Below are 20,452 nucleotides of genomic sequence, written 5' to 3'. Positions count from 1 at the left end.
AGTACATGTATTTTTTCAAGGCTTTGCGTCAAAGCATTCACTGAAAATGTGGGCATCCGTCAAAAACAGGGCTGACAGAGAGATGGAAGTGCACACCTCGGCAAATTACTTATTTATTAAGTTGAATGCAAAAAAAACTTTCATCAAAATGTTTTTGTCTTTATTTGGCCTAATGCATTTGATATATCATCATAAATTTAAATAAACGTTTTTGTCACAGGCTGCATAAAATAGCAAATAACCCTTTGACACAAAAATCTTCAATCAAACTTACTTGAGGTGTCTTTTTTAAAAGAATTGTTCACTATCTTCCAAACTGCTGCTTGTTGTGAAGTGAGGTGAGTTTGCTCCTATCTCACTCCTATCTAAAAAAAATTCCTTGCTAGTCAAAGCAAAAAAATCAGCCGGAAGACAGCTTGTATCTTAAAGAATACTTCGGGTCACTCGTATCTTAATGCACCACTGTACGAATAAAGACTTGAAATCCATCCATCCATTATTTGAACCAGATTAGGGTCGCGGACGTGCTGGAGCCTAATTCTGAGTGTTGATTTAACCTAACATGAAAAATTTTTTGAATGTGGGAGGAAACTGCAGGAACACAGGAACGCTCAAGCCCAGATTCAATCTCACGACATCCTAACCAGTCGTCTATCGTGCCGTATAGAATACCCTAATTCAAGATGTAATAGTATGTTGCTATCAGCATATTGGAATCAGCACTTTATTGATCTAGATATGTCCTTTATTGTAGTACACTAACCAGTAGGAGGACGGCAGCTATTGGAGTATTTCTGCGAATGTGAATCATGGAGTAAACCTCAGGAAGTTGTCCTTCACGTGACGCCACCAAAAATGATCTGCAAAACACATACATATACACATACACTTACTTTATTTCACCAGACAAAATAGTTAATTGATATTGTTGTTGAAATGTTTCCAAATAAATTGTAGCTCCTTAAACTGTCTGTCCTACTGTATTACACTGTTTTCAACAGATTATTAATATTGTGCAATTTTCCAGTTACCAGGGGTCCATTTCACAAAGCAGGTTCAACAAACTGTGAGAATAACCCTGAACGAGTTGACATACCCTCAGATAGGAAACTCTGCCTTTCAGTTCCGGGACAGCTGATTTCAGTTAGTTATATCAACGCTGAGTAGTTTCACGTGGAATTGCCTCCAGATTAAAAAAGACCGCCTCAATAGAGCATTGATTTGATAATCCACCATGGCAAGGGGAAAACAGAGGGCGGCATACTTTACCGCACTCGAATTGAAAATATTAACGGCATCGTATAACAATTACGAACACATCCATCCATCCGTCCATTTATTACCGCTTATCTGGGGGTCGGGTTGCGGGAGCAGCAGCTTTAGGAGGGAAGCCCAGACTTCCCTCTCCCTAGCCACTTTGACAAACTCCTCCGATGGGATCCTAAGATGAAGATGCTGAGGTTCTCTTTGGGAGTGACCAGGATGGATAGGATCAGGAATGAGTACGTCAGAGGGACAGCACTTGTTAGAGGCTTTGGAGATAAAGTCAGAGAGGCCAGACTGAGATGGTTTGGTCATGTCCAGAAAAGAGATAGTGAGTATATTGGTAGAAGGATGCTGAGTTTCCAAATGCCAGGCAGGAGGTCTAGAGTAAGACTAAAGAGGAGGTTTATGGATGTAGTTGAAGAGGACATGAAGGTAGTTGGTGTGAGAGCAGAGGATGCAGAGGACAGGGTTAGATTGAGGCAACTTATTCGCTGTGTCAACCCCTGAAGGGAAAAGCCGAAAGGAAAAGAAGATTTCATCAGTGTTCTAAGCGTCATCTTTAGAGCACAGTCAGCTGAGTATAGCTCAAACCATGCTTACAGTGTCATAGACATGGGCTGCCTCTACAGCAGTTACCTGTAAATTAGTATTATTTAATTAATATTTTTTACTGTATATATTTATAGTCAATGTCGTACATAAACTGCATGTACAGCAAAACAAATTATACATATCTGTTTGACCTTGTAATAAATGTAAGGCTGTGTTTATTATTCATCAATGATTACGTTTCTGTATTGTCTATTTAACGTACTTGTCAATCAACTATGTTTTCCATTCAACACAGATATTCATTGCCTATTTCCATATTAACCTTGATCAGAAGGTTAAATAATTATTCTTTACATAACATATCTATCGCTGGTGTTGCCTGGTGGACAAATAGTTTTTCTGGGGTTCTGATATTAGTTGCGCCTTATATAGTATTCCGCATGTGTCCTGCACAACTGCACCCATGGAAGCATATTGCTTGAAGCCAGTCAGTCCACCATCGGGGCTATGGTAAAAGTGATCCAGCAGACAGTACAGTGCACTTGATATTTGCTCGCATTTTCTCGACCCATGTGTTTTTCTTCCCAGTCCGCTCGTTTTTTTTCTGCCTTTTTTTTCGGAGTAGTACTTCTGCTGCTCTTCTGCTATGTACTTCCGCATTCCGATTCTGTATCGTTGTACACGTGATCGAATGTGCTGTCAGCTCATTGGTCACAGAGCAGGAAGTCCTTGGAATGTTACCGTAAGTTGTCACATAAAGGGCACTGTTATTCATTAATTCCATTGACATTTTACGGACTATTTTTGATTCTCATGGTATTACGGGACAAAATGCGTCCCTTGACAACTTAATACGGGACACGTACTTACATTTCTAAATATGGAACGATTCCGTATTTTAAGAGACGGTTGGCAATCCTACCCAGCAGAAAGCCATCAAACTCTCCTCAAAGGTATGGTGAACACAGAATATATTGAAGGAGGGAGCCAAGTGAATTATATTGTGCAAATCTTTAGGCTGCTTACCACGCTGCAGTCTGTTGCTTAGGTTACACTCTCTATAAATTCTTGAATCATTAACTGACCCAGGCCACTTGGCCTCCACATTCGTAATAATGTTAGCAGCATCACATATGATGTTGAGTGCAGAGAATGGCAGATGTTGAACTATGATGCAGTCTTTAACATTTTGAAACAGCAGTCAATCCACATGTACCTGCATGCTGTGAATAGACTTCCTATTCACATAATCTGCCTCATCATGTGAGGGAGCCGCGATGGGGATGTGTGTGCCATCTATGCACCCAATCACACTGGGAAATCCTAAAATACAATGAAATTACTAATCCCAGTCTGACATAGCAGCACACTGTCATTACCAGAATCTAAATAAAAATTAATGTAACTGATCTCTTCATAATTCCCCTGCAATCCTGTGGAACTCCTCCTTGATGACTGACAGGTTTATGTCCGGGGAATACCACAAAGGTTGGGTAATAGTTGTTTCAGGGCAAGCCACACTTTTCTGACTGCCCTTACATGCTCGGCATCTCCGATATTATATAAAAAAAACTGCCACTTGCAAAAATAAAGCGGAGTGCAACACAATATTTGCTGTGAATGTGAGCGCATGACTACGGCTGGTAATGTTGCAAATGCAAGGACAGATGAAGTTGTGTATGTAATGTATATGATGGACTGTGATGTGAAACTGTACCGTTCAAAAAGATAACTGTCCGGAAATGTCAGCATATCTATGCGCTGTCTGATAACAATCTCGCGACAAATATTTAATTCCCTGCGCAATAAAGCGGCACCTTCATCAATAGGGTCTTTGTCAAAAGGACATGCCATGTTAATGGCAAAAGGAATTTACGCTATAGACTATAGGCGTATTAACGCAAAAAGTCGCTGCAGCGGACTGAATGAATGAGGAAATGAAATGTCATGTGTGGTAGAAAGGAGTCGGGTTCAGGGAAAAACTTGAGGTTCATTGTGAAAAACCTGCTAACGACCAGGTTAAGTTCATGGACACTGTTACTACGGTAACTGACCGAAAGCTTAAATAACCTTTTTTATAATACAGGCTAGAGTTACCTCTTTTCCTCTGGTTTCAGTTACCTCTATTTCTGAAACGGAAGACGCAGAGTTTCCCACAATTCAGGATTTCTTGACTACGGGTTCTCACTAAACCTGCTTTGTGAAATGTCTACGACATGCTTTGATCAAAATACACCAAGGATCAAGGTTTACAGCACACTTTCAAGTTGGCTTCCCCCTGTTTAAAAAGGCCAGTGCTGTTTGTGGCCTTGGGAGGCTCCTGTCTCATGTAAATTAGCCATTGTGTGTTACAATGACAGAACAGCTCAGCTAGCTTTCTCATTTAAGTACATTTCGACCCTTCATTTATTTTTTATTTGTTTTATTTCGTGTTCCTTGTGCATCATGTTAACCCATTCTGAACTATGTAGCAGTGGTGTCCAAACTCGATCCTCGAGGGCCAGAGTCCTGCCGGTTTTGGATGTTTCTCTTCTCATCAGCTCATCAGCAAGCTCTGCATAAGCCTGATAATGATGCTGTTCATTGGAACAGGTGCGTTGGAGCAGGGAAACATCCAAAACCTGCAGGACTCCGGCCATCGAGGACCGATTTTGGACACCACTGATGTACAGTGTTTTAGCCAGTGGAGGGTAGTGGGGGACGGCGAACGAAATGCAGTGATTACTATTCGTCGACGTGGGAAGGGAGTGCCCACGACGGCTGGTGAAAAGGGTAGAGGGGTGCGGCTTCCTAATGCCATCAACGAACAATGACGAATAGTAATGGCTAGACATCGGCCACCCCCCATCCATTACACCAACCCCCAACAGCCCCACAAACAACCCCCCCTCCCCCCACCCCCTTCGCCATCAATGAATCTGCGCATTTCACATCATTTAAGTACTGTTCGATTCGACTTCTGTCAATTCGAATTTGAATTGCAATTATGCTCTCTAAACAAATTAATAATTGAATAGGAATTTAGGGATCATTCTCATTTCAATTCTGAATTTTGTCCATCCGTGGCCCGGGGGCCATTTGAAGGATGATATTTTGCAGCCCCCTACTTGACATCAAAGTTTAATGTTATTGCAGCCTCCGCATTTTTTGCGGTGTTGTTACCCTGTTTACATGCGTCTAGCATGACTGACCCGCTGAGTTTGACCCCCACATTGAATATGAATTAAGTGTGGTGATATGTATCGTGTGCCACGCTTTTTATGGACAAGTCAAGATATGAAGAGCCTTCTGGAACATAACTCATTCCTAAGAGTGGTGGCATCTGAAAATGAAGGAATGCCAGGTGTCCACAAAATACTTTTCATCAAAGATAGTTTGTTCTCATTGTTTAAAGTTCTGAAACTACACACATTTTACATCACAGAAACTGCATTTTACAGAGTTTTGTAAACTTTTTCTATCAATTGGTTGCATACCACAGAAAGCAACAATACTGGCCAAATAAGAGGAAAGTGTACCTTGACAGGGCCAAGAGGCAACCATTCATGGCGCTGTAGCATGACATGGCAACAAATACTGGTACTGCTAATGAAAAATCCCCCATCAACTTCTTTGCAAATGTCTGTAAATAAAAAAATTATGTTGAAACAGAAAACTTAATTGGCGCACTGTACAGTAATGTGTTGTGTGACAAGTCAAAGCATGATTTGCAGTTTATACAAATCATTTTAATGAACTGAATAATAGTGTGAGAGTGATAGATGGAAACTACAAAGTAGAGAGTGATAGATGGAAACTACAAAGTAGAATTACATGGTTTGACATACTTAACTCTACTTTATTTATAGAGCACTTCAATTAACCATTGCTGCATAAGTGCTGCACTGTACATGGAGTAAAACTTTGTCATACAATAAAGACCGTTAACAATAAATTAATAACATAAAAACAGCTACCTATGGTGCACAGCCTAAAAAGGCAACGTGGGTCCCCCTTCCCATGGGCTCACCACCTATGAGAGGGGCCACAGGCGGGGACCTCGGCGGACCGATTCCCGGCTAAAGAAGCTAACTCTTGGGACATGGAATGTCACCTCTCTGGCGGGGAAGAAGCCTGAGCTGGTGTGTGAGGCAGAGAAATTACGACTAGACATAGTCGGACTTGCCTCCACACACAGCTTGGACCAGTCTTCTCGAGAGGGGTTGGACTCTTTTTCACTCTGGAATTGCCCCTGGTGAGAGGCGTAAAGCAAGTGTGGCCCCCTGGCTTGGCGCCAGTACGTTGGGGTTCAACCAGCTAAACGAGAGGGTAGCCTTCCTCCGCCTTCAGGCGGCGGTAAAGGTCCTGACTGTTGTTTGTGCCTATGCACCGAACAGCAGCTCAGATTACCCACTCTTTTTGGCATACTGAATAACATGTTCAAATATGAGGGTATCCATATGTGCCTTGGCACCAGGACAGGGGAGTCCGAGTGAACCATGTTCACTGCTGAGGTGGCCGTAAAGTGGTAGGAGGCTGTCGTGGCAGCAATCTCCAAACCCACTGTTAGGGATGCCTTCAAGCTGAAGGAGTCCTATCGGGCCTTTATGGCCTGTGGGTCCGGAGGCAGCTGACGGGTACCGACTGTCCAAGCGAAACGCAGCTTCGGTGGTCGCTAAAGCAAGAACTCGGGCGTGGGAGTTCAGTGAGGCAATAGAAAATGGCTTTCGGATAGCTTCGAGGAAATTCTGGTCCACCATCCAGCACCTCAGGAGAGGAAAGCATTGCACCTTTGTGTATAGTGGAGATGGGGCACTGCTGACCTCAACTCGACTCGACTTTGTGAGTCGGTGGGGAGAATACTTCGAAGACCTCGTAAATTCCAAAGACATGCCTTCCTTTGAGGAAGCAGACTCTGGGGACTCTTAGGTGAGCTCTGCTATCTCTGGGGTTGAAGGCACCGAGGTGGTTAAAAAGCTCCTTGGTGGTAAAGCCACGGAAGTGGATGAGATCCGCCTGGAGTTCCTGAAGGCTCTGGATGTTTTGGGGCTGCCGTGGTTGATATGCCTCTACAACATCGCGGGAAATCGGAGACAGTCCTTTCTGGATTTGCAGACCGGGGTGGTTGTCCCCCTTTTTAAGAAGGTTGGACCAGATGAGAGAACAAGATACCGGATACAAGCTGCTGAAATGAGTTTCCTCCGCAGAGTGTCCGGGCTCTTTCTTCAGCCTGGTTCACACGGCAAGATTTTTAAATTGCCAGCTGACTTCCAAACTGTGAGAGACGCCACACGTGACGAGAAAAAATGAGAGGAGTAACAGTTATTAATGTACCGCGTGTGGTGTGCAGCCACACGGCACAATCAACACCTCAGGGCACACCGCACACGGTGTAAAGTTGGGCCAAAACAATCCAACATGTTGAATATCCCCGATTTCAGGTCGGAGTGGCCCAAACGTCCTTCCGAGCGGCCGATATCGGTCTGACTACCATTTGGATGTCGGTACGTCCTTACAATTGTCGTTATGGGAAATTTGAGGCTTAAATCGGGTAAATTCTCCTGCCATGTAAACCATGCTTTAGAGATAAGAGTCAAGCCCCTGCTCCTCCACGTTGAGAGGAACCAGTTGAGGTGGCTCGGACATCTAGTTCGAATGCCTCCCTGGAGAGGTGTTCCAGGCATTTCCCACTGACAGGAGGCCCCTGGCAAAGTCTGGGCTTCCCTGCAAAAGCTGTTGCCCCCGCAACCCAGCCAGGGATAAGCGGCAGATAATGGATGGACAGATGGAAAAACAGCTATTTAATGTTAGTATAGCTCCAGATGTAGTTTATGTGGAATTATTTTGCTAATGTGAGATGTGATGTGAATTTTTAACAATATATCAGTAAACAAAGCATCTACTGTATTTTTATTAGCACAATTGTTTTCAGGAGGTGGGTACTACAAAGTATCTATGAAATGAAGTGCAATTGTACAAAATGGATAGTTTGTATTTTAATGTTTACCACAGCAACTGCTTCTGAGACCAAGATCTCCTCAACCGACATCACGGTATAGTAGGCCACATTAATCAGCGCATAGCACGTTGTCACAATCGCCATTGAAATACAGATAGCCAAGGGCACTGTCCTGGAACATAAGAAGTGCATAAAAACAGTATAACATATAGTTTATTCTCTTGAATCCAACAGAAATTCAGGTTTCAGTTTGTGCCCTTAGGTCATTGATTGTGGCGACCCAGTCTGGGCTCCCTAGTACACATTTATATACATTTAAAAAATGATAAGTAAACTTACCTCTCAGGATTATCTATTTCCTCTGTAACGAAATTTAGGTAGAACCTGGAAAACACATGACCTGCATGATTAGCAACGTGTGCTATATGGCATACTAAGTACAATTGTTACAAATTCAAAATACAGACTCAGATTTGTCATTCATTCATTCAGGGGGTGGCGCAGGGACAAGTTGAGTCTGGAAAAACGGGTACAACCCGAGCTAAACTCCGCAATGTATGAGTTATGGACCCAAATCATCCACGATAGAGTGTATCCGCAATAAGTAAACCGCGACGGAGCGAGGGACCACTGTGATTAGATAGTACTGGGGAAATATGTCATAGGTTGCATGAGCCTGTGTGGGGTCGAGTGGGGAACACTCGAATGAGGCACCCACGAGTCACGACACTTTCTAAATTTCCTCTTTCTTTTCTTTTTTATCTCACAATTACTCCACATTAGTAAAATTGCCCACAACACAAGGAACAAATGATGCCCTCGTGTTTGAAAATGTTTGGCATTTGCAATACATGAGATATATATGTGCTCAAAAACTTGATACGCCAATATATTGTTGTGGGTCTTTTTTACAATATACGTATCGATACGTAGGCGTCAGAATCGATATTGCACATTCATTTGTGAATACTGTAGGCAATTAACCACTCGTTGCTTGCAGGGCTGTGCTGCAGCAGCCTCTGAAGTTAATTGTTTCAATTAAGTGCACATGCAAGTTTTCACGTGCACTTAATTGCAAAGCAGCAGCAGGAGGAGAGACTTTACTTAATCAAAAAAAAGTACATGTGTTGGTGTCCCACGAATTCAAGTCTGTTCTAAAAATAGCTCACCAGTGATTGGACACTATGTCTTTCTAAGAAAAATGAAAACAGAGGAAGACTATCAACATTTATTTATTTATTTATTTAAACTTAACATGGTACATGTTTCTTAATGTACCAATTTTCCTTTATTTTGTTTAAAAACTAAATAGAATGTGTTAAATGGAAAAATATTTATTTATTATATTTATTTATTAATTATTATAAATTTTATATATTTCCCCAAATATTTCAAATAAGCACATTTTAAAGCTGTAATTTTAATACTATGATATTTTTACTTATATTGGCCCATGCCTATTTTTAAAGTTTCTTGGTGTGTCTGTGAAAGTGGCACCTTGCTCTGCAATGCACGCGCATTTAGACCACGCATGCTACTATACCATGCTATGCAAACCAGAAGAGCTGCTAACTAAAATATTTTTGCCATCCAGCATAATAAATATCATTTGGATATACATGTGGCTCTTATAATGAAAATGCTTGTAAAGCAATGTAAAATGTCGGGATGCGTATCGCCTTAAAGACCATGTATTGGAATACATATGTATCGTATCTTGACCCCTGTATCGTGATACGCATCGTATCGTGAGGTTGTTGGCAATACCCAGCCCTTTAATCTATATATATATATATATATATATACACACCACTGTTGGTACTCATACCTACCATCCAGAGTATGCATACATCCCAGAGTAGAGGGCCAAAGGTAAAGTTGACAGCTTCATGTTGTTTAGCTGAAAGGCATTTTCAAAGTTGTGTGTCTCACCTATGCACACACACACACACACACACACACACACACACAAAAAGACAAGAAAAGACAGCCTAAAACAGACTGGTGGGAATGTAATTATCTCCTTTGCATTGGTGACATTCTTGCAACGTGTAAGAGAAAGCTATCTAATTTATGATGTTCTTGGGCCTCAATTCCCCTGTGGGAAACAATTTCATTCTTTGAATATATCTAAGCACAGAGCAGCATCCATGTCTCCACACAATTCTAACTCAAGGGTCTACAGACAATTGCTTTGACCTCCTCATGCTTGGTTAGAGATCCAACATTTAACCGTCAACTGCATTGGACCATATATACGTAAAAAAGTGTGTGCTTTTCCAAATCATGTTTAATCGATGATCAGTGGATATGGTATGTATTTGAGCACATATTTGAGCTTTAAGGCAAAGTCTGCAAATATTAATGCATACACAATCTCTTAATTTATTTTATATACTGTATATACATTTGCTGTTACTATACTATTTTTCGCATTGCCATTATGGGTTGATGTGTATAGAATTGTGAAGAAAACAATGAATTTAATCCAGTTTGGAATAAGGCTTGGAGATGCAAAAATGTGGACTAATTGAACCCATGTGAATACTTCACCAAGATGCACTGTTGGCATGAATGTTTGGGATGATGGTTGTTTTTCAGTAGCATTCTAACTTGCTTGGTGATCGCTTTTCCCAAATAAAATTACGTTTGCTTATTAATTTATTTATTCTAGGGCTGTAAAAATTAGTGCATTAATTGAGTTAATTTAAAGTTCCTTTAACGCCCCAAATTTTTATAGCGCGATCAATGCCCACCCCTCACCTGGAAAGCCTTTACTGGAATTCCAGTCGCAACGCAGCAGACACGTCCACGTCAAAATTGAATAATAATGCATATATTAGTGGACACTGGGGTCAAATTGTATTTTACAAATTTAAAAATGTGCAGAATTTCACAAATTACTTAATGTTAAAGATTAGATAGCTCTTAACTCTTTGACCGCCATAAACGTTATAAAACGTTTAGTAAAAACCTACGGAAGGGCGCCGAGGACGTTAAAAGACGTTCACTATGTTTTTTAGTTTTTTTTTTGGAAACGGGTGGAGAAAAGCCTTGGGCAGCTGTGCTGAAAGTATCAAGCAGATCTAGTTAGTAAAATTACTCGTTTTGGCCCCTAGATGGCAGCGATGACTCTCTTTGCACAAGGTTGAATGGGCCGCCCACCGTGGGCGTCAGTAGAAGACGTGAGGCGGAGCTAGAGTGTTGAGGAGACGATGGCTGATCATGACACAATGGCTGATCAAGCAACCGGTTGCAAGCAGCTCACGCTTGAGCATTTTTTTCAAAGACGGAAAGCATCGATCAATACTAAAAAACGCATTGATGTCGACGATGATGATGACTCCGAACTTGACGCCACAGTTGGAAGCCTTGACGCGACCGTTATGATCACGTAGTAAGCCTCACCGGCTAGCGCGGCTAGCGCTGCTAACGCCGGAAAACGCGCAGCACAACCGACCGGGTATTCGATCGGGCGAAGGAGAGTTGTCGAAAAGCATCGACCAATGCACATTGATGATGATGATGATGGTGAATCCCGAGGTTGACGCCACAGTTGGACGCGGCCTTTATTCTCACGTCATAAAGCATCACCGGCTAGCGCTGCTAACGCCGGAGCTGCACATGCGGACATTTTGTCGGACAATGAAGAGTACTCCGAGTCCAATGCATATTCATCGGAGGAGCGGGTACAGTCTGATCACGGAGAAGACACTGGTTCTGGACTACGATGCCACCATGAATGGAGTGGATAAGATAGATCAGAACATCTCTTACCACCCGGTATAGCAACTGAAGGACATGAGGAAGCCAGACGTAACACCACCGTAATGTAACCGTAACAAATATCCTGATATTAGACTTTATGGCAACACACACTGCAGTATATACTTGCTATTCCCCGGAAAAAACGGCCGGCAAGAAAGTGTAGCTTCTGCACGCGAAGAGGCAATCGCAGTTAAACTAATCTGTTGTGCAAATCATGTTGCGTCTCCTTGCACGCAGGGGAGTGTTTCACAAAAAGAAAAACTGTCGTTGAAACATCCACATAATTGTAAATAGCACCACAGTTGCACACATTTGTAAATAGTTTGCCAAATTGTTGTCAAATTGTTACACTGTTGAATGTAAATAAACGTATTTTGCTATCAAAAAACACTTTTTCATTTTTGGTGGTAGTATTTTATAGAAGTAAAGCACTATTTAGGTGTTTGTGGCATCATTCATGGACAAAAAGAAGTGTAAAATTCACTAGAGTGCATGAAATAATATCGTTTCACTAAAAGCTTGATTTCTCCGTATTTTGTTCCAAAACAAGCGAAATCGGGTGAAACTAACCATTTTCTATTGTTGATTACTAAAGAACGGAATAAGGTAGAAACAAACTGTTTTTTTCTGATGAAAGATGAAAGTTCAATCTTTCATTTGGTAGTATGTGTGTTTCCATAGTCCAAACAGAACATTTTCTGTGGACCTTGAAAGATCAGTCAAAATGCTTAAATCGGCTGGCACTGACGGCATCCCTTTTCTGAAAACGTCTGGCAGTCAAAGAGTTAATATGAAAAGAAAAATGCACTGAGTTGTCACCAATGTCTTACAAATGCAGTTATGCCATCTAGGGGCAGAAAAATGACCTCAACACACATCAATATGACACTCATTTTTTACAGTACAGTACATCTTTTTCATTTTAACCAAATTGTTTATTAATTATTATCAAATTACTGTATAAGTGACTAAAAGGTGGAGCCATATTTCAATTTGTTTCACATTTTTCCCACTTTTATGCTAACAAGAGTATGGAAACTTATTGTACATTTTATAAGATATAAAATGTGTGATTAATTGTAAGTTAACTATTGAAGTCATGTGATTAATTACGTTTAGTCAAGACCACCTGTAGCTACAATATTTGTTTTTAGACCACAGATTACAAATTAAATTATTGTCTTCCAGACAACAAAATGTGCATACAAAAACAAAATTTTCCATAGTTGTTATGTATTTATTAGAACTTAGACAAAAATATTTTATTGTACATTTTATTGTACATTTAGAACAGATATAAAATTTGTGATTAATCGTGAGTTATGATTAAAAAATGTAACCGCCTCACACCCCTAATTTATTCATTTATGTATTTATTTTGCTGTTCAGTCTGGCTTTTATCAGTACTTTCTCATTACTAACTGTGAATCTAGTGGTACTAATAGAAATAATTAAAACTAGATGTTAGATGTTAGTTATAAAAGTTGCTGGGATAAGGTAAAACTTGTCCTACCTTTGCAGAACTGGTATACTCCAGGAACAATGATGGTGCTGATGGCCACCAGCTTGCAGAAGGTGAAGAAGATTTGGATCCGCGCTGTCCATGTGACACTCATACTATTCGTGTACATTACTGCAGCTACGGTGATAGAGAGAGTTATGTAACACCCAAAGTAGCAGTAAATAGCATATTTTCCGAAATTAACATTAGATGAGGAAACTTTCATTGAATACATTGTCCTTATTACATTGATGAATGTTTTTGGTGTGTTCCTGGACATTAAGTTTGATTGGCATTGATCTTGGTAGTTTCATGGATAAAACTTCAGGGAAATTAACATACAATATTTAAATATATTCAAATATTTGAAATATGTGAAGTAAAAAAACAAAAAACACTGGAAATCACTTGGTGCTCTTTATCTGTGGCCCGTTTCACATTTTAAGTCAAAGCTTGCTATTTCCTGACCCAGCTTCTTAGGTAGTGTCCAGAGCCATATCAGAGGCAAGGTGGCGTCTGCGTAAAAAGGCATAATGGAAAGCCCGAATTGCCAGCTAAAGTTTAACACCCAAAGACTAATTTCTCCCACCCATCTGTGTTAAAAGCAGTGGTGTAGTGGTCCCTGGAGAAGTGGGTATACTCTCAATTTTCACAACTTTCAGTAGTCCAGAAAAAAATCCTCAAACTGTAACATGTAAGAATTAAATATCCGTCATTTGTATTTGCTCACAATAATAAAATTATCATGACTTAATGAGAATAGTTTGGTAAGTTACACAAGCATTCTGCAATAATGTAAAATGCATTTATCATGAGGCAAACATATAGTATATGTAATAAAACAAATAATAATATTTAGTGAACAATGAACAATAATAGGGAATAGACAGTATTGTTTTGTACTGAATCTTAAACCATTTGTCCCCATTCTTGTGTTTTAATTTACCGGTACTTAAAAATCAATTACCAGCCTAGCTACTATAAAACTTAACTAGAGCATGTAGTTAGTGTGTAACCGGCAGCGTCCACCCCGGGAATCGAACCCACGTCGCGATCAAGTATCTCGTGTATAAGGGCAAATCAGTTCACCTGAGCAAAATTTCTCGGTCACCATTGTGGCTCGGGGGAGCATTTGAAGGATTGTTTTCCTCGACATGACCCAACTCTGCCTACGATCGGCTCATCAGTTTTTATGTCAAAAGTTAGCCAATCTAATTAGTGTCGGCAGGGGGTACCAGCCAATTAGAGGCAGAAGAGGGTAGGCCATGGCTGAACGGTGTGCATCAAGGGGGGGATTTAGAAGTGGGTATACTCAATGCTGACTGAAGTATACCCACGTACAACCTGGACTACACCACTGATTGAAAGGATTCTCCGACACCAGAAACTGACATACAGCTCTGCAAACCCGACGCTGCTTCCGATGTCATAACAAATCTAAGGCTGGATTTACTTTGCATGGTCTAAGTGACAAAATTATGTTTTGTCTTAAGTGACACAATTTGGATATGTGCAATGGCAACATAAAGTCCTTGTTTAGTACTTTCTGCCAATGTGACTGCAGCGTAAACATACTGATCGGACATTCCCTACCCCGTCATTGTGAGCTTGTTGTCATCAAATTACACCACTCGGTGATGCACACCTGTGTCAACTCAAAGTTAATTCTAAACTGCAGCAAAGGTTGTAGCGATTATTTGGGTTGCCGTAATGGCTTATGAGAAATTTAGACGGTACTGAGGGGAGTTGTCATTTCCTCAGAACCTCTGGGGCAGCACGTTGACTTTGCTTGTTTGTAGGAGCAAAATAAACGATAAAAATCCTATTATCAAGTATTCATAATCTGAAGTTGCTACTTTAGTTAATCATGGAGTTCTTTGCTTTCATAAGATAATTACTAATCCACTCAGTGAACACAAATGATTCGGCAGAAATTGAATTTCTAGACAACAAATGTATTTAGTAAACACACATATATCAGTTACAGCCTAACCTATTAATGAAATGGGATAAAAATGTGAATCAAAGATAAAAAGAAAACTTGCAACCTAACTAACTAAGATTAAAAAAAAAGGTAGATGAAAAAGGTAGATGGGGGATAAAGATGGAAGCGTTTGACCTGTCAATTATTTTATGTTTGAATAAAAGCGTTGCACCAGTAGTATATGGTCAGATTGCAATGACAGCGCACTCACGGACTGGTTCAGTCGCTCGGGAGTGGTTCAGTCGCACGGGAGAGAGAGAGACTCGAGCGTCGATCCTCGGTTGAATGCTGGCTGCACCAGGTCTCCGGTTGGTGGCGAGGTGCACGCGCGGCATGGAGGCCGCAGCCGGTCCTTAGCTGGTGCATGTCCAGCTGGAATGCTGCACGGGAGTCTCTGGCTGCTGGTCGGTGATGCACGAGCGTCGTGGAGGTCACAGCAGGTTCTTGTGTGGGCGCAGCGGGGCGCAGCGGGGCGCAGCGGGGCGCCTCGGGCTCACGGCTGGACAGACACACGCGCCTTGGGGATGCGCAGGGTGGTTGCGAGTCCTTGCTTAATGCGTGCTTTGGGCGCCCGTGGTGGCTCAAAGGAAGAAGCCGCGTGGTCACCCTCAGGACCACGTTTCTCGTGATGATCAGGAAAAGTTAATGGGGCCAGACGTGAGATGAAGAGCAGGCGGGGGATTGCGCAGGAGGAGAAGAGAGAGTTCCTGGGGCCAGACATGAGACGAAGAGAGGAGGGAAGAGTTGCAGGAAAGAGAGAGTCCTTGAGCAGTTCATAGGGCGAAGGAGAGGGGAAGAGAAAGAAGTTCCTTCGCGCACTGGCTTTTAAACTGTGTCCCAGGGGGCCGGGCCGTAGTCCCGCCCCTTCCGTGCGACTTGAAGCAGACTTGGTCGACTGAGACCAAGCTTTTGGGATAGTATTTGATAATTTTTTATCAGAATTGACAAGCCAGATGCTTCATTTATCATTCTGAACACATTTCAAACATTACCGCGATCATAAAGTTATTGAATCCGCTAAGCTTACTAATTATCTAAACTTAGGTGGCTACAGAAATTACACACATCATTCTTTTGAGATAGACATACAGGTTGTGTACAAAGATAAACAACAGGAGTCACTTGATGTCAGTCCAGTACATAGAGTCCGTATGTCCCAAATTATGTAGACTTCAAATTAATTAGGAGCGGCAGGATTCTTGAGGATAACAGATAGTGGCCGCTGGAGGGCACTGTTGTACCATATAACTTCCAAGGGGCATTGTTTCCAACAACACATGGCTAATTCATGTGGATAGACTAGACCATAAAAGATGGTATTGGGGAGTGATAAGCAGTCTTATCGCTAGTTTGCTTGCTAAACAGGCTTTCAGGTCTGTAGGAGCTGTGGTATGCGTTTCCTGGGGGTTGTAAAAACAAAATCCAGCCCCTGCTGGAGGGAAACTCAAAGAGCCCTTTTGAACTGAAAACACAGAGTTAAGAGACGCACACACATTCCCCAGGGGGAAATGTTTAAAAAGGCAAATAAAATGGAAACATTTAGGGTGACGGGCAATATTCGTTACAGCGTCAATAATTTAATATGTTCCAAATATGGTAGATACATTACCAGTGCTTTGAGAAATTATTAAGGCCAATCAATAAATAAATGGCATCCAGTCAGAATCTTCAAGGCCTTCTCTGCTGGCCCAAACACGACCCGAAGCACTGACTTAATGCAATTTTCCATCCTCTGATTGGTTGATGGGAGCTAAACCATGTGATTCACAATTACGTGCAGATGACTATGCAGGACAGATGTTGCATATTATTAAAAGTTCGGTTTCAAGGCAAACTTTTCAAGAAAAACTGGACATCCTGAGGCTAAATTGGACAACACTATTGCTAACTGTCTTATTTCAATCTTTGGCATGATTTATTTTCCCCTCCCAGCAGCAACAACAAGCCAGCGATGAATAGCCAACACGACAGATAATAAGCATCTCTGGTCATTATGATGAAGTTTTTGTCGTTGTTGTTTTATTAGATAAATATTGATTGCAAACTACTATGCTATAGTATAGAGGTTTGAAGTTGACATAAAGAAAGATAAAGGTCTAACTGTTTCTTGCTTTAGCAATAATGGTATTCAATTCTGAGACTTCCTAATTCCTCAATCTCTGTAATGAAAACATGTTTTTGTACATTGTTTTACAACATGATAGTGGTGGTATTAAGAGTTGGATTTGGTCAGTGGTTGCCAACATTTTTGCTGCTACAGAGTGCATATATAGTATAGTATAGTATATATGTTACGTGAACTGGCAACCATACAGTGTACATACATAAAGTGGAGATGTTCGTTTTCATAAAAAACAATTTCCTTCTGTGAAAGTAAAATTGGAGAATAAGACATCAGTTCCTAAAGGCACTTTACTAGCATTTTCTTTGTTACAGTTTGGCACTTTAATTTTATTATTTATTTTTTATTTATTTTTTACTTGAACGTTCAGTTGCTTCTGTTTAAGAGTTAATTAAAAAAAAAAAAAAAGGGGACATACTTGATTAGTTTCTTCATTCGTCATTACAGAGCTGCATTGAGTCTTTCTGGATTAAAAAAAAGCATATGACAGGGTGCCAAGGGCGGTGCTGTTGTAAGCTACTGTATGAAGAAATTTAGAGTGTCGGAAGAGTGTGTCCAGGATGAGGTATAGTATGTTGCTGGAATGACAGAATGCTTCAAAGTGCAGGTGGAACTGTATGAAGGATTAGCTTAGAGCCCCTTCTTGTTTACTTTGGTAATGACAGTTTAGACAGGATCAGGTCAGGAGTATCCGTGGACGTTTGCAGATTACATTGTGATCGATGTTGAGAGTAGGAAGCAGGCAAAAGAGAACCTAAAAAGATGGAAGTATGCACTGAAACTATGGGGAATGAAGGTCAGCTACAAAACCAGAGTATGTGTGAGTGAAACGGAGGCCAGTGACAAGGAGTAGAAATGGAGAAGGTTCAGGAATTCAAGTACTTGGGATCAACTGTTCAGAGCAATGTGGAGTGTAGAAGAGACATAAAGAAGAGAGTGCAAGCAAGTTGGGCGGATGGAGGAAAGTGTCATGGGTGATCTGGGACAGAAGAGCACTAGCTAAAGTGAAAGGAAAGAAGTATAGGATGGCAGAACAGCCATGTTGTATGGTCATGGAGACAGTACTAATAACCAGAAGACAAGAGACAAAGCATGCAGTTCCAGTAGAACCTCCAAAGTGGACCACCATCCATCTGGTGATGCTGCTCAACTTCTAATTTAAAAAAAATGTGCTAGTTTGACACTGTAACATGTAAATTCATTTAGAATTGTTCCTAATGGGAACATCTCGGAAAGCACATTACAATTCACTGTCTAAGCAAATGTGCACTTATTGCACACTTACTCATTCTCACAATACATCTTGACATACAGTTTTAGACATATCAAGTGCTGTAATGTTTAAAAAATAATAATAATAATAATACATACTGATGCCAATGGCTGTGGCCAGTTTGACAGCAATAGGTGGAATATCACAGGGCATAAACAAAGGTTCCAGAATGTGCCGCCCAAAAGCCAGACCGATGACTGCCATCCCAGCAGGCCTGTAGAGCACATAAAACATTAATGCATATACATACAAATACTTCTTTATGTACATGCTATAGATTTTCTACATTCTATGTGCAATAATCCATGAGAAAACTAGTAAAAAGAAGAAGAAACAGAAAGAATAGGAAATATATGAATGTGATGTGAATATGGCAAGCCGTAATCAGGATTTTCACCTGTTTTTCAGATTCACAAATAAATCAGCGATTTTCATGTGTTTATTAATGTTATGAATGCATTTCACATGAATTCTGGGTGTGAGTTGTCGAATATGCGTTTGTGGATCCGTGGCCACGCACATTTATTTTTTAAACAAACATCACACGGTTTCAAGATATTCACACACATGTCCTCAGATATTCATGTGTTTAAAGTGTGTTCCTCACCTGTCCATGAGGAGGCAGTGTTGCTGTCTCCATTTAACGGGAACGTGCCTTCTCCCGTTTCTCATTTATAATTGAAAATTTAAAAACAGAAGATGAGCCTTTATCTGATCTTGTATTATGAGTAGTGCTGTCAAAACGATTTTTTTTTTAACTGATTAATCACAATTTTCCGTAATTAATTGTGATTAATCCCTTTTTTCTATTTCCTCTTCTATTTTTTTCTTCAAAGCTTGTAACAGATGTTTACGTGAGTAAAATCTTGGAATTAATGTAAAATCATCAAATACAAAGTTTAGAATCAAAGACTATTCTGATAGCTTTCTTTGATCTTTGAATAGAGTATGCCTCCTGTAAAATATATCCATCCATAGCAAAACGATCACACTGAACTCAAACGAACAATTCTCCAAACTTCTCGCTTACAGATTTAGTACTGAGCACCACACTTGGTTTACGAGGCCCCGTGGAGGTAACTTGAGCAGGGAATTTTGCTCTGATATGAATCTCCAAAGGCTTACAACTAATATGCTATTTGAATTTGGCTCTGCAAACTAATTTGCAAATTACTTTAGAGTTCTCCAACAAGCATCAAGCAAATAAATCAGAAAGTAAAACTACCTATAGGCCATGTTTATTCATCTTCCTGCCAGTGACTTCTCCAAGTTTGGCTGCACACTGAGTTAACTGAGTTAATTCCCCTCCACCCCCACCCCGCTTAAATCACCAGAGATAACCCTTTAATTTTGAGCCCGAATTATGAGTTTATTTAACACAAGTCGGGGGAAAAAATACAACCCTAGTTTGTGTCCCTTTAGCTTGTTTTGCCTTCATCCGGAAGACGCTCTTCTACCTCTTTGACCGCTGCTACTTTAGTGGCGTAGAAGGAAAATTCACAGCAGAAGACAAACATCTTCCAGTCATGGCAGTGTAAGCCCGGGGGAACCAAATTAGGGTCATATTTTGTTTCCAGATTGATGTTAAATAAAAACACAGAAGATCAGAGAAAAGGGAGACGGCTCTTTCCCGTTAGGTGGAGACAGCAACACTGCCTCCTCATGGACGACATGTGAATATCTGAGGATGTTTGTGTGAATATCTTGAAACAGCGTGATGCTTGTCTAAAAAATAAATGCATGTGGCCGCCAATCCACAAAGACACATTCGATAACTCACAAGCAGAATTGAGCATTTACAAATGGTAAGTCATCATAAATACATTCACAACATTAACAAATATATGTGAAAATCGCAGATATATGTATGAATCTGGAAAAACACGTGAAAATTGCGAATGTTTGTGGACCTCAAAAACAAGTGAAAATCGCAAGTATGACTAAAGTACTTTGCTGAACGATGATGCTTTACCCACCAAGCATTTTTCGGTCTAAAATACGTCTAAATGGTACTTATATGGCCGAATAGACGTCTACATCTAGACCCC

The 20,452-nt window shown here is 40.7% G+C and overlaps 1 protein-coding gene across 3 annotated transcripts in view; it reads right to left on the bottom strand.

Moving 5' to 3' along the window:
• slc7a11 (solute carrier family 7 member 11) overlaps nt 1-20,452 on the bottom strand; it is a 44,813-nt gene that overhangs the window by 10,489 nt on the left and 13,872 nt on the right. For all 3 annotated transcript variants that reach the window (XR_015095984.1, XM_086085172.1, XM_086085173.1), the window contains exons 3-9: nt 18,503-18,618; nt 13,038-13,163; nt 9,589-9,688; nt 8,096-8,140; nt 7,805-7,928; nt 5,337-5,440; nt 764-860 (exon numbers count right to left, since the gene is read on the bottom strand). Coding sequence is in view for 2 of the 3 variants with exons in the window: in XM_086085172.1 (XP_085941298.1) it covers nt 764-860; nt 5,337-5,440; nt 7,805-7,928; nt 8,096-8,140; nt 9,589-9,688; nt 13,038-13,163; nt 18,503-18,618 (712 nt within the window). In the remaining variant the exon portion in view is untranslated. The remainder of the gene's footprint in view (nt 1-763; nt 861-5,336; nt 5,441-7,804; nt 7,929-8,095; nt 8,141-9,588; nt 9,689-13,037; nt 13,164-18,502; nt 18,619-20,452) is intronic.

This window comes from Leptonotus elevatus, chromosome 9 (genome assembly GCF_054856555.1).
Source record: "Leptonotus elevatus isolate MCC_2025b chromosome 9, RoL_Lele_1.0, whole genome shotgun sequence".
NCBI lineage: Eukaryota > Metazoa > Chordata > Actinopteri > Syngnathiformes > Syngnathidae > Leptonotus > Leptonotus elevatus.
Note: the sequence above shows the minus strand (reverse complement) of the source record. Positions and strands in the feature narration are given on the sequence as shown.